General features: G+C 31.6%; 1 protein-coding gene across 1 annotated transcript in view; it reads left to right on the top strand.

The window, feature by feature from the left end:
• The first annotated feature begins 2,099 nt into the window (after positions 1 to 2,099).
• Positions 2,100 to 16,221, top strand: part of LOC127706602 (low-density lipoprotein receptor-related protein 8-like) — a 31,356-nt gene continuing 17,234 nt past the window's right edge. Inside the window, exons 1-2 of the mRNA XM_052211257.1 lie at positions 2,100 to 2,199; positions 4,112 to 4,228. Of these exons, the coding sequence (XP_052067217.1) occupies positions 2,100 to 2,199; positions 4,112 to 4,228 (217 nt within the window). The remainder of the gene's footprint in view (positions 2,200 to 4,111; positions 4,229 to 16,221) is intronic.

Here is a 16,221-nt window from a genome sequence, read left to right as displayed (position 1 = left end):
CAATTGGGTAAAACGTTTTAAGCAATTGATATAGTAATAATCCAAAGACTTCTCGATATGCCCTGTAAATGCTTTAAAAAATATTTAAAGGAAACCTTGAAAATTAAAAAAAGGACATGTCATTTAAAAACCTTTCTGAAGGTGAATTTTACAGTGACTGGCGCCATGGTTGTCAATTATAGGGGCTTAATAATAAATGGCTTTTTATCTCTCTCTTTTTCGTCATTTTGTCTGATTTTTACACCATATAAATATCTAAGAAAGAAAAGAAGATTGCCTCTTTGGTTTTAAGATAACCATTTATATGTTACCTTATTTTTGATACAATAATACATTCCAAAGTTAATTTTCATTCCCTATTTGGAGTAATAAAAGAGTAGGCCCGTTAAGACTCCTGTTTGGCCCCAAAATATAGCGTTTTTACAAAGTAGTTAAAAATGTCACTTTTATCTATTTATTGGAAAGTAGATACTTTTGTTAAATGAATATGGGCTGTGTTTGACAATACAATGGACATGCAACAGGTACTAGTACAATTTTGTCATGCAAAAATACTGGAATCTTCACATGTTTAGCATTTGTGCTAATTTTAAGACGGTTTTTGTCTACAATGGAAGTGGCCGCAGTTGTGTTCAGTCTTAATATTTAAATATATGTTGTATTTTATGATAATACATAACATATATAAATGCTGAGAATGAACACGAATGCGGCCACTTCCATTTTAGAAAAAAACCATCTGAAAAGTGACGTTTTATGGCATATTTGTTAGATTTTCCATATTCAAGCTAGAATTTGAGCGCCTTTCATGACCAAATCAGTTAAAATTTTGAACATTAACTAATAGGATCGACTGAGTGTTTAAAAAATGTCAAAAATCTTTTATCAGATATACTTCGAATTTTATACCGAAATTAGCCCTTATCGGAACTTCTCCTTTGTCATTCTGTGTAGCTTTGTTCCTACATGTTGCACCAGCCTATCATTAAAAAAGTAAATTTCGTGAGTTTGGAGTAATATCTTTTTCTGCTTATTCAAATCGTTTGAAATAAAATGATACCATGAAATGCTTTATATTCTTGATACATTGGTAGTACATAAAACTAAGTGTTTGATTTGGTGTCCTAAGGTTTTATGTTGAAACTTTTACTATAAAAATCAAATATGATGCATTTTTCTTACACTAGTGCTGTGCCCGAATGCTTAGGGGTAAAATGAAATTAACACTTTACAGATTTGGTGTGACCAACTTTTAGAATAAGTGTATTTTTCATGACTTTGTACTTAATTAATTAGAAATTGTTTACTATTTAAAAATTGTAAGTGCTCCTATTACGCATTGCATCATTTGAAAAAAAGTAAAGCTTGATATTAAGGAAACACAATACAATGTCCGTGGGAATACGAAATATAATCGAAGAGTAAGAATGATCGAATGATGTTTTTAAATCTAGCAATTAGAAAAAAGTAAAATGTTTCTATCGCGTCTGCTGTCTCGTTGTACTGTAGCGTTCACGTTCAATTTGATAATTGCGATATGTTGTGAGCTAGAACCCAGGCCGGGTCAAACAAAAGACTTTGAAATTTGTTTTTTCAACCTTTAGCAGTCTGAGTGACGACTAGTGGACTCGGAGCCAAAGTATAGAATCGGGAAAGGTGAAATGGCTTCCTGATGAAATTTAAACTGTTTGTTTGAAATGTTTTAACATCCAATTCATTATGTAATTTGTAACCCAAGGCTGTAGTATTTATTCAAACAAAATAAAAAGATATCGTCCATCAAATGCACGGTAAGCAAAAGAAAAGTCTTAATCATAAGTTGAAGAAATTCACTCAAGCCAGTGAATGGCTGGAAGAAGCAAAAACGACGAAGCTACAAGTCAATAAAACACTACATCGAAAATATTGATTTACCAACACAAACTCAACCAAAATTATGTGCCAAACAAATTGAGTAGTTCATGTGTGGCTAGTGGCATACGTCGTGCTGTTCATTATATATATAAAACTTAGTATAATATCCAGTGAAATTTGATTATTGACGTTTAGCAGCTTTTAATTGTTAAAAATAATAAATCAATATTTAAGAATCTCGATGCATGCCAAACCAATTCAGATGTAACAATGGACAATGTATTGCAAGCAATTGGCGTTGTGATTGGACGCAGGACTGTATGGAGGGTGAAGATGAAATCTGTGGTAAAAATACACACAAGTTGAAATATGCATGACTTTATTTGAGCGTTCCTATTGCAGGGAAATCCAGTAAAGCGCTTATTAATGCAACAAATGCTATTTTATTTAAATGAATTAAACAGTTGATATTGCTCGACCCTATATCATATCAACGGAGTTATCATTCAACGGCATATTTTACCGAACGAATGTGAAAACCGCTATCTGGAACATCTGACTTAGTCAATTTCTATCACAATCTGTTTTGAATAAAGAAACAACAAAAGACAAATCCATACCATCATATTAGACTACAATTGAAAACATTTTGGAGATGGGAAGTTACTGTTCCACAAATTACATGAAGGATTAAACAAGTAAACTCAATATTTTAAGGACGTTACATAACTGATAATCTTCAAAACACCACTCAATTGTTGTCTTCAGTGTTCAGCGACGAATCCGATCTTCGTTAGTAAACAGTTTTCGATTGATCAATAAATAGCAACGCATTTACAAAATAAATATTATCATTGCAGTGAATTGACTATTAATGTTGCTCTCCGCATATTCGACTTCATTCAAAATTCTGACCAAATTACAATTTGTTTTATCAAATCAAACTGTTCAAGAAACTTTAACCAACTGATATAGAAAACCAATGTCAAGTCATCAAAGTGCAAGGTGATAAAATAAATCATACTCACAATCCTTTAATATTTAAGTAATTCCACATCATGGTTACAATGATAGAATGGCCAAACATTTTGAAGAATGTATTTATTGTAGTGAATCATTTAAAAGATAAGTTAGTTATTTTTAAAATTGCTAAAACTATGGCCCATTTAAGTTTATGATTTATCTCTTCTAAATATTGTTTGTCTATACATGCTTCTAAGCTGACATTATATAAAAATATCTAACCTCAAATAGAATTTACTGACCCCGTAAATATCGTATTAGGTCACTCGCACATTGTGTAACGAATTTATTTTACCGACTGTCCTAACATGTAGAATTCAGCCTAGTGGCCTATTAAAGTGATCACGTATTCAATATACAGAAATACTTCCATTGGTCTATACAAAAACATAATCATACCAACAAGCACAATGTGTTAGCCTTTCATGTGTTTTCTGCATTTATTTTCAATCGTTTATCATAATTTCTTCATCTGTTGTCTGGGCGAAACGCTTCCTATTTTTCTTCAACGTCATGTATTTTTATAAAGGGACGTAACACTGCTACTAACCGTGTAATAAAATAAAACACGCTCACTTTCCCAATATCAAATATACAGGGTCTCCACGTATTCGCTTTTAACCAATGACATTCGGAGAAATGTATAGGAGGTAAGATAAATTAGATTATCTCCCCATGAAACTGATTACATCATATTGTGCTTTCACATTTATTTTACTGAAAATAAAAACATATTTTAATTCAAACTGATGTCTAATTCTTATGAATACAGCAGAATTTTTGAAGGAAAATAGTATAAAAACTTAGTTTGGAATTTTTATAACAATACTATTCCAAAAGTATTTCCTCTCACCTTTAAAATGAATATCTTCTATAAAAATATGTAAAGACATTTTATAAACATTTTCATAACAGCCATGAAGTGGAATTAAAATCTTAAAGGAGTGTAAGTATGCTTTATTTTTTTCACCTTGCACTTTGATGAGTTGACTGTGGTTTTCTACAGCAGTTGATTAAAATATTTGACCAGTTGAGCAGTCTTATTTGATAAACAAATTGTAATTTGGTCAGAATTTTGAATTTTGAATGAACTGCAATAGGTGGAGAGCAACACTCCCAATTAATTCACAGTTTTAAATTTTTAACAGAAAATGAAAATAACATTAACAGAGTCATGTCCATTTTATTATGAAAATGCATATTGTTAAAAATCATGCTTGTAATTATATACCAGATGATCCAACATGTGCTAAAGATGAAATAAGATGTTCTAACGGCAAATTTTTGAAATCACAATGGTTATGCGATGGTGAAGATGAATGTGGTGATGGAAACGATGAACAGAACTGTAGTAAGTATATGTATTTATGTAAATGTGTAGATTTCAAATGAACTTAATAGATGACCTAACATTTTGCAGCTGTTCTTTATTACAAGATTCAAAATGTTATGACATGTGAGTAATTCCTAATGCTTTAGTATAAAGATAATGTTTTATTAATGTTTGACTATAGTTAATTGCGGAGCAGACTGCAAGAGGCAATGAAAAACACGCTAATAGACACGAACAACACAAAATAAATAAAAGATAAACAACAACCAACAAAAACTACACAGCAACACGAACCCAACCAAACATTCGGGGTGAACAAAGGTGATTCAGATGGGTAAGCAATTTCTGCTCGACTAGTACCATCCGTCGTATTGTGCATGACAAAACTCTTAACTTGGAGATAATTCAGTTGCTCATTCGTCCTTAAATAATGATACATAAGAAGTTACTAACATATTTAGAAGAAAATAATTGAAAATCAAAAACCTGATGCAAACGTTGAGGAGCTTGGAAGAAACAAAAAAACAAAAAGTATGACCAAATCCGAACAAGGAATCAAATTTTGAATGTAGGAGAGATATATTCCAAAATTGCTTTACATCAGATTTCAATCAAAACATAAGAAACTTAAAGAATGTAAACGTCTGATAACCTACAATAAGACAGTATCAGGCAATTGATTTGTGTTGGGTTGCTGAATATTTTAAGACAATATCATTTACATTTATTTCATTTTTAATACAGTGGTAACTTTGATGTTGAAATGTTAACTCGATAATTTACACCTATCTTGTTCTGCTTTATAAATAATATAATCGTTAGAAAACTGGGTATGAAAGGCCACTTTCTATCGGAGTCATGCAGATAGCACCATACTTTATCAACAAATATCTACATGTCTTCGATAAGTTAGCAAACATTTTAACATGCGTGTTTATAATATACAATCCCTATTGTTACAATTTTTCGGGTACATATAACATTCATCTCAATCTGAGACGTCAATTCAAACACGCACAAATCTAACCAAATAAACTCATCTTACATACCAGGCTTAATATTTTATACACCAGTCGCGCGTTAAAAACAAAGTCAAAAAGGCCAAATAAAGTACGCAGTTGAAGGACATTTAAGGCCCAAAATTCCGGAAAGGTTTGCCAAATACAGCTTATATAATCTATTCTGCGGAAAAAAAGAAAATCCTTAGTATTTCGAAAATTCAAAACTGTTATAGTTATGAACATATCATCGATAATTCGTGTGAATTTTCTTTACTGAATATTTGAAAGAAAGGGAAGTAAACAACATGAATGAACATTGTCATACAAATCTCTAATATCATAATTAAAAAATGTCAGAAATAACTTTTAGCTTTGCATTTATTAAGGGTTAGTTAATGTTAATTTTCAACTGTACAATTAGAAAAAATCTAGATTGTTACCAGAGAATATGTCTGATAGATATTTGGAGGTATTGTTGAGAATATGGGAGGTTCACTTAGGTCATAAATTGTATTTCTATGGCGAAAAATAGAAGTACGGAATAGAAAAAAATTAAGAACATTATGAATATTTTAAAAAAACTGCGTATTCGTAAGGCACTCTTATACACACACAGACCACACAGAAAACCAAAGGTGAACACACTGTGAGGTACGCACATTGACTTCAACCAATATGGACAACGATCAAACTATACTGTATTATTGCGTGTTTATTTATTTACGATTATTTAAAATCTATCCGACGTACAGCCGCTGATATTCCAATGAAGAGTCTCAAAGTTTCAAGCCCGCCAATTAAGTACTTTGATCGTGCTTTCGGTAACTGTTAGTATTCTTTTATAATGGTATTGTTAATTTTTATCTTAGTTGTGCTTTTTTGTTATACCAGTATTGCATGAATTTAAGAGTTCCGTGCTTTTGTGTGCTGATTTTTATTGTGCGTTCTTTTAAAGATTCTTTTGTTATTCCACTGACCGATGGCAAAGAAGGTGATTTCTAAAAACTCTTTCAACATTGACCAATGATCATGTACATATTCCAAGTCAGGACCGGGTCAGTGGTTGTCTTTAGTTTTATCATAATGTTTTAGTTACTGTTTTCGAGATGAGGGAACTTTGTATTGAAGACAGATCTTTAATATATTCTGTTAAATTCATTGACTTTGGCCGATTCAGAATTTGCAATATTATATATATACTTACAATATGTTGTGGAAAACCGTATTCTAACCTTATTTGCTTATTCATCATTTGCCCCATTTTATATTTTGTAGTCCCTACTGGCACTTTTGCATTTAATAGATATATTAGGTAATATATGAGATTTGAGGTAAACATTCACGAGACAGCAATCCAACGATACAAATAACCATACACCGAGAGATTCATTATTCAGTAATAGTGCCCATAGAGTATTTCATGCTCTAGATATCTTTAGACATTTAAAACCTTGTGATTAAATTAAAAAGATAGTTCAAAGATCTGCATTCTAAACAGAATTCTCAACATAACAAAAGCATTAAGCTATGATTAGACTAATGACAATTTCTTTTTTATACACTGAAGATTATGTAATGAAAATGATCCAATTTTTATCGACAACATATTTGTTGAGATTGGTGGATTGATATTTTAACAAACAATCGGTATTTAAATGTGTGCTAATTGTGCACCATACTGGCCGATTTGTTTTTGTATTTATAAGCTGCAGATTTCATAAAACCCTACTCAGAGACAAAAAACAAAACATCTTGCAAAGTTCTATAAATTCACTTTCAGATATATTGATGATGTCCTGTCACTTAATTACCCACATTCCAAGGAGTGTTTGAATCTCATATATCCGAGTAATTTAAAGGCCTGCTTCATATATTGATCTTTTCCTCTATACTGACCAACAGGACAAATTCAAACTATAATCTATGACAAACCTAATGATTTCAACTTCGAATTGTCAACTTCCCATTTTTCAGCAGTAACATACCTTTGCTTATTGTATGACGTTTCCTCATCTTAATTGATACGTTACGCATATGAATGTTTACACTATACGTACTTCATTAGTTGGGGTATGCTACTTACACAATAACCGCTGCAGCAGAGTCATATGGAAGAACGCCTGAAATCGAAACTGAAAGTTTTAAAAAGTTTTACGGTCACCATCACGGAATGGATGACTTATATGATATGTCTGTGTCTCAACATTTCTTCGCCGTCTTAGATCTTTAAACACCATTACATTTGTCGTAATTGTGTTTTTTTACCGATTATGTTCTATTCCCTAATTGACATATTTGTCCTATATAAGCGCTAACGATGGTCGGTTCAACCAGGAGAATATTTCATTTACTGGAAAACTCATTTACACTTAAATTAAGAAGAATGACGTCAGCGCTGTTTTAACATCCAGTCATTCCGTCTGAATAACTGCTGTCGTAGTACTCTGCTGTGTTCATATATATTATTAATTGAATATTTTGAAAGATTTTTGATTCGTTAAAACTTGATCACATGTACATTTGTATTTACTCAGTTTGCACGGCAATACTGTTGTGTTTAACTTTTGTAGGTCAAAAACAGCATATTGCACAGGGCATACATCATGTTACTAAAATACATTCTAGAAATCCCCAAGTTTACATTGTTCATGCAATAGTTGTTGATTAATAATATAACAATTGTAGCCTTTGGTTGAGGTCAATACGATGGTATATCGACCTAGAGATGCATAGCGACCTCGGACTTCGTCCTCAGTCAATATGCTTCTTTTATGTCGATATAACCTCGTATCGACCTTATACAAAGGCTATAATTGTATAATATCTATTAAAAGTGTTCTTCATATCTGCGCTTGTGTAGCATACTTTCTAGTGAATATAAAAACCAAAGAAGCCAGTAAGATTCCATATTAATTACTAATTAAAATAACGACTTTTAAAGTTTATCCACCGAAATCGACAGATGTATTGGCTCGATCAAATTTTTAAAACTATTTTTATAATATCTTCATTTGAATATTTAATGCAGAATTCGGTGTGGTTCTTCCGAATGTGAGATTTGTTGTGACCTAGTTAACAATAACTAAATATACGATTTAGATGAGAAAAAAACATTGTTATGGTAGATCAAAGGTCTAAATTAAAATCAATAGAATTTGTTAATAATTTGTGAAAATGTAGTTTATATCATGCTTTATTCAAAACTGTAATAAAAAGTATGGGTCAAGTCGCTTTTCATTCAAGCTACAGATTTTGTCAGATTTTGTAAAGATTATACATGAAAATACAACTTTGTATGATTGATAGAAAATTAATCGATAAAATGTTAAGATAAAATATGAAGAAACAATTCTTATAATGTGATTTTAGATAATAAAAAGAAAAATTGCAATCATGCAACTCGTTTTCTTGCTACAGAACACAATGGGTGAATTCCCACATATCCCTTGTAAAAGTACGTTATCTGAATTATATCCCCATATATGGCAAACTTGAAAATTGAATCATACAAAAACAAAAATGTATTTAAAAAAAGTCCTAATAATAAAATAAAACATATAATTCTCATCCTTTAGATGAAAAGTTTTAAAAATGAATAAAATTTGTCTATTTTACGGAAGATCTTTATCGATTGTGTTCGGCTATTTTACAATCCAAGATGGAGGAAAATATGCGATCTACCTTAAATGAAAGATTTATGCATAGTCGATGTTTATTATGATAATGAGGAAAAATTGTGCAGAATGTATAGAAATAGAAAGTTTTGATTTTGATACACAATTTTAATGATAATGATTGAAAATAGAACTTCAGCATATTTCGGAATCAACTTATAATGTTCGTGAGTATATCTAATCAAAATATCTTTAAAGATAATTTCTGACTAAAAAAAGTAGACAAATTATATTTCCCTTCTTAAATTGATACCGAAATGATTAACTTGACATTTCCGCATCAATTTGCCTTGCGGAACAGTTTGAATGTACGAATGGAAAGTGTATAGACATTAAATGGCGATGCGATGGCGACTTTGATTGCAATGACTACAGCGATGAAAAAAAAGCTGTGAAACAGTGCAAGCTAAACGAAACTGTATGGAGAAAGAATGGGAATGTTTGACCGTAGAACAGTGCATCCTTTTGAATTGGAGATGTGATGGTGATGTAGAGTGTATTGATGGGTCTAATGAAGAGAATTGTACGTATATTGTCATATGGCATGAAAACAATTTTATGTATTTTACTATGGGACATCAATGGAATTGTTTATAAGTTGTCAGTGGACATCAAATAGCTTTCATCATCAAAATTCCTGACATCCTAGTTTGACTTTATTATTCTATCTGTTATGATATCCTTTAAACATTTTAACAGTACCGAATGTCACTTATCACAGGATATAGTTGTTCCTCCTAATAGAAGTTCCTTTTGAAACCTTGTTATAAACAATGCTAAATACATGTTCCTTTTGTAACGTATTTTCTATACTTCTAATTTCATCAGGAACATGTGCTACTGTAATATGTTTTCCAGTGTTAATGATATTAAAGAATATTTCTTAAAGTATTCAGAAAAACAAGAATGCTTGAAGGTGACTTCTGGAAGGTCATCCGTCACACTTTGATTGAAAATAAGCAAATCGAAAGAAGATCAGTGAACAACCAAGATATTTATGGTAACGATGAAGTAACACAGTTTCTAAAATTAGAAATTTTGGTTAAATATACATGTACATATGTGTGATGTTGTTAAAATTGGTTATATGAAAGCTAAATCATCTTATTTTTGTGGCATTTTTTTATGTTTTGTATGATTTTTACTTTCTTTAGATAACTTTGCAGTGATTTGCTGGCGATTTTCATACTATTTACATATAAGAGAAGATCGAAGTTTAACATATTTGAGTCAATTTTCCAAAATTCGAATTCAGGGTATCCATAAACTATGGAGGACCTGTTGAAATTTTTCAGGACCTCGATAATTATATGATGTGGAGTTATTTACAGTCAGTGCATCTTTTCAGGAGGATAAGAATTTGTATGATTTAGGATAGGAATCTGCACGATTAATACGATAGTTACGAATATTAACTTGAAAGTAGCGATTATGACCCTCTTATGGTGTAATTGCAATCAAGGCATTGAGTTATGAAAAATAAACATCTTTATTTGTATGAGCTGGGATCTCCATAGTTTCAAGGAAAATTTAGTCTTTTGATTTCAGCAGAGGATTAGGTAACAACTTGGAGGAATGAGATATAAAAATCATTTAAATTATATTGACATGTGGAAATGAACATGAGGTTATTTTTCTGCGCGTTTCTACAGTTAACATGATAACACCAATAAAAAGTTACCAATTTTCGTACCACGATCAACACTGTTGTTCAACATAATCGGTTAGTGATCCCTCTGACAAATCTGTACCTGGATGGTATCTTTGGCGGCATTGGCAAAATACACAGAAATGTAATATCAGCACAAATATCTAATTTAATGATCTCTACCCCTCTGGAATAATCCGAAAATACTATAATTGTCTTAAAGGTAACTCATTCACTTTGCAACCCTTACCGATCATGTCTTTAAACACATTTCCTGTGGTACAGCTGGAAACAGATCTGTTTTGATCTTTATAATCCCTCCTGAATTCTTATGTAAAGGAAACTTACATATAAAAAAAAACATAATGACAGGTACTCGCATACTCTCACCTAGCACGACAAGCTATAGATTTCAATGCACGTAATCTACATAAAACAGGTTAATTATTAAGGGATTTTATTTCCACAAATTATTTGAAACTTTTTCTTAATTCTTTAATAGACATATAATTTTTGTTTGGAAGTTTGGCTATACCTGTAGAATACTTATAAAAACGGGATATCACATCCTTATTTTTACGGAGATGTTGCTTATAGAAACCGTAAATTTAGTTACGATCCGTGCAAACGTATTGATCCTTTAAATAAAAACTTACCTTTAAAGGTTATTAATTCAACACTGTAGTAAAACCTTTGAATATTGTCTTCATCGGTACTAATATAGATTTTGCTGTTGATAAATCGAAACATACATGTAACTAAACGTTTATAGTTAAATAGTTATGACCACGTTTTGTCCTACATCCTGTCGATACTTTTATGTTTGGCATAGCACAAAGCTATGCTTTTCTCAGACTGTTTATCATAAAAATAAGGAGCTGTGGTATGATTGCCAATGAGACAACAATCCACCAGAGTTCAAATGAGTTGATGTAAGCAATTATAGGCAACCGCACGGCCTTCATCAATGAGAGCCCATACCTTATAGTCGGCTATAAAAGGAACCGACATGAAAAAGGTAAAATATTCAAACAAGAGAACCCACGGCCTAATTTATAACAAAACATTTTACGAAAAACAAATATGACCGACATGATCCAACGACAACAACTGAACTACAAGCTCCTAAGACGTTTTCTTACTTAATCTATTGGATACATTTTGATTAAGATTAATACTGATTGATAAATGTTAATCTAACATGACGTTCTTCATACGCTTTGAGTACACACCCGTGGTCAAATATGAATATATTGTTTGGGCTGTTCCGATCGTACTCCCACGTCATATGCTTTTTTTATGAATGAGCTACCTGACGTCATACAACGATGACGTAAGAATATGAGGATTTTACGGGAAAATACACGCTTGTGAAACCAAAAATCATCACAACAAGGAAACGTAAACAAACGATGCTGAAATGTGTTATAATCCAATTTTTTTTATACATATTAGACATATAAATAAAATTCTTATTAAAATTCATCCAAACCTATTTAAATACATTATTGTAAATAGTTTATAAGCATGTCACTTATTCAGTTTGCTCCGTTCTTTTACGTCAATTGAATAGAGCGTTTGTTTATGGGAACGGCAAATATTTGCCTTCACCTAGAGCGCTTCGATCCGAAAGAATTGCCGTATTTGTCCTATTAGAATCGAAATACTTCATGGGTGTTTGAATATATCGTGATTTTTCCACGGGTTGTCCCTTTATGCCGATATTTTACCCCTCACTATCGCTCATGGTAAAATATTTAGCATAAAGTGCCAATCCGTGGTAAAATCACGATATATTCAAGCCCCCATGAATTATTTCTTAATTAACTGTACAGTAATATATATTTAGATATGTTTTAACAAAACAAATGTGGACACAGCCTTGTGTTGTTTAATGGAAGAATGTTGATAATGACATGTATGCGCAGGGGCGGATTCTGTTGTGTGTCACCAGGTGCATATGCCACTCTTAAATTTAAAATTATGTTACGTTGTCTAATGTGCGAATGTTGAAACGGTTTTGCATTAAAAAAGTAGTACAGATACTTATGGAAGTCACAATACACTTACAATGAAGGATTACTCTGAGGAGAAACCCTTCAAAATTACCATGCCTGATATGGTTCTGCATATATTTTGCATTTGACATTTGATTTTGTCATGCCTAGACTCCTGGTATCAATCAAAGTCATTTAAATAAAAATATGATGTGGTAGAATCCTTTAATAATGAATTTAATGCAAGGTTAATGTATCAATACTTCAGAATGAAATGCAAAAAATAAATTTAGCGTCTGTTTAGCCTTGTGGGTTTTGTCCAATTTACACTGTATTAAATTAATTTGCAATGGAACTCATCAGTAGGCTTTGCATTCGTATTTGATTTTATCACGCCTAGACTCCTAATACCAAACTGAAATTTAAAGGATTGAAGTAAAAATAAAAGTTGATCAAATCTTTTGAAATTAGAATTTAAAGCAAGATATAAATACCAATACTTTGATACTTCAGAAATATCAAAGAAATATTTTTGAATACAAATCAATATTGATACTGATAAAACAATATTCAAAGAACCTTTTAGAATAACTTTTGTTTGCTTATTATTTCTTGCATAAATCATTCCGTTGTTTTCTCTTCTGAATTGTTTCTCATTTTGTAATGCCAGTACCTTTAATAGCATACTCAATGATGTGGATATTGCTCATGGTTGAAGACCGTAGAGTGCCCTATAGTTGTGTACATACTTGTCTATTTTGAATACATGCATGAGCAGTTTTCACTGTTTGAATGTTTAAACAATCATAATGTACTCACAATATCAGTGGGTTCATGTTTAAAGTAAAGAAGGTAATAGAAATTTGCATATCACATCTTCTAAAGTGGTAATGTAATAACATTCCAGGTACACATGTGCTGGTGACCAGTTTCAGTGTGATAATAATCACTGTTTTGCAAAAAATTTAAGATGAGATGGTCTCCCAGACTGTGCAGATAGTTCAGATGAGTCAAATTGTAGTAAGTGTGTATGCTCATCAAAATAATTAAACAATACAAAATAGATATATTTTTTTTGTATCTTTTCGTACTTAAAAAAGTATCATTGCTTCTGCTTAATTAGTTTAAAGAAATATCTGCAAAAATAAGATGTCTGGATTTATCAAAAACGTGTCATCACAACACCTATGGTAGCCCCTTTTTTGACATATGCTTTTATGTAAATATTATCATTTGTTTTATGGATTTTTTTAAATTATTTCCAGAATTGATGATTTTCCAAACTAGATTTTTTTTTAAGAAATGAAGAGAAGTCGATGACAATGATTATTTGTCAGTTTTTATTATGGCACCCTCAACGGAGTTTGGGTAACATATTGTTATTCTACGTTTCTTTTTTTTTTCTTATTTTTATTATGGCACCCTCAACGGAGTTGGGGTGACATATTGTTATTCTACGTTTCATTTTTTCGTATTATTTATATTCTTCCACACTTTTTGTCCACGCTATTTCTCGGAATTGGATGGACCAATCTTGATGGCCACCGTTTCCATGGAAATAGTAAAAATGCGAAAAATTAAAAAGTGTTCCTATTTTGATTAAACTTTGTAAAAATGTTACTTATGATGAAAAGATGTCCAATCCATTTTTGGAATTTCCAAAATGGCTGCCATTGCTATGGAAACAAGGCAAAAGTTTACCATGAAACCCTATGGGAAAATGCATTAAAGCTGCATTTTCTTAAATAATATTACATTAAACTCAATGAAACTAAATGGATATGTAGCATGGCATGCGCCAATGTTGCATCTGTCTTTGGAATTTTGGAAATGGTCACCGTTACCATGGAAACAGCAAAAATGTCCAAAATTTCAAAATGCGCCAAACTTTATGAAACGTTACAAAAAATATTATTGGCATGTGTTGATACGCTGTTTGACTTTGGAATTTTCAAAATGGGAATTGAATGGGCCAAAGTTGATGGAACTATGCTGTAATGTTGACCATCATGGTGAGTTGTCCCTCTGACTTTTGAATTTCCAAAATGGCCGCCGTTGCAATCGAAACACCAAAATGTCAAAAATTTCAAAATGCTCCAAACTCAATGAAACTTTACAATAATGTTAATTGGCATGTGTAGATGTCGTCTTTGACTTTGAAATTTTCAAAATGGCTGCCGTTACCCTGGCAATTGGGGGACGAGGGTGCCATCCGTTATTGCTCGCAATTACAAATCTAGTTACATTTCCTATTGGTATAGTTAAATCGTTCAATATCGCCATGATCAGACCAACTTAAATTTACCTCAAACTAATTATCAAACTAAATCAGTCATTTGCAATTTAGAATACATTTGTATTCGTTATTTTTCTAAGTAATGTTGAGCATGTAAAACTAATAATCAGGATGCTAAACAGTCGGACAGGTGATCCCTGGTTAATGATATGACTCAAAACTAACTCAGATTCTGAAAATGTATTTAATTTAAGGAAAATCAATATTAAAAAAAGTTCCAAGACAAACAAAGTCTATTAATTAAAACCATTAAAAATTAGTAAATAACAAACGGAACAAAAGACAATTGCACATGACGCAACGGTATGCCTATTTCATTTAACATTAACAATAACTTCCTTCAGCATCATTGGCCGAAGAAGATATAAAAATCCAAATAACATGCCCGATGTTCGCGGATTTTTTAAAGTTTTCATTTGATGTAGCGAATATTATATGTCATCCAGTTGGCATACTAGATACTACTTAAAATAACTGGTTTAAATTGAGGCAACAGTAGTTTGCCGATGTTAAAAAATCTTGAATCAATTAAATAGACATAAACCAAGATAAGAAATAAAACTGAAGGGGTCGCGTGAACTCGGAAAATGCCTGAACCAAGTCAGAAATATTACAGTTGTTTTCCATTCGTTCCGTTGGTACATATTGTCTAACGTTTGATTTTGTCAGGTTTTATGAACTCCACCCTTTTTGGATTAACCTTGGACTTTGATATTTTTGTTAATACTTTTTTCCTTAACACAGGATTTAGATTTATTTACTAAGGCAAGACCTAAAGGATGTTTGCTCCTCTTGTTTTTGAATTTTTACCAGATATTCGGAATCCTCTGGTTTTATACATGTAGTGCCATTAAAAAAATTTGCCCGCAAACCCCTACTTTTCTTTGCATTATTTTATTATGTCTAGTTTAAAAAGCAAGTTTTGAAAATCTTATAAAATCCTTGTTATTTTTTCATAGTTTTTGACAGAAAAAAGGTGCAAATGCTAAATGTATGAAAAATCTAGAGAGAATCACTTCCCGCCAAATTTTCAATGACTTATATCTCGAAAACAAGCACACGGACCCTTCATTTTTTTCTGCTTTTTTAGTTCCTTTAGTCATATACTTTCAATTTATAACAGTCTTTTCAAAATCTTGTTATTTTGAAACTGAGTAGCGAACATCCTTAATGTCAATATGGAAATAATTTAAAGTCGTGCTTGCAATCGATTATAACAATGTTAGAAAAGTAAAGTGAATTTCGAATCGACCATCATGTTTTGCGTTAACATTGATTCTGATCATCCATCTATTATAGCTGAAACTATCAAGAACTGTCCAGAGAATCAATTTGATTGTTTTGAAAATGGTTCAAAATGTATCAATTCCAATAAATCGTGTGACGGGTCAAGTG

Source organism: Mytilus californianus, unplaced genomic scaffold (assembly GCF_021869535.1).
Source record: "Mytilus californianus isolate M0D057914Y unplaced genomic scaffold, xbMytCali1.0.p SCAF_6, whole genome shotgun sequence".
NCBI lineage: Eukaryota > Metazoa > Mollusca > Bivalvia > Mytilida > Mytilidae > Mytilus > Mytilus californianus.
The sequence above is the reverse complement of the archived record's forward strand: the minus strand, read 5'-3'. Positions and strand labels throughout refer to the sequence as shown.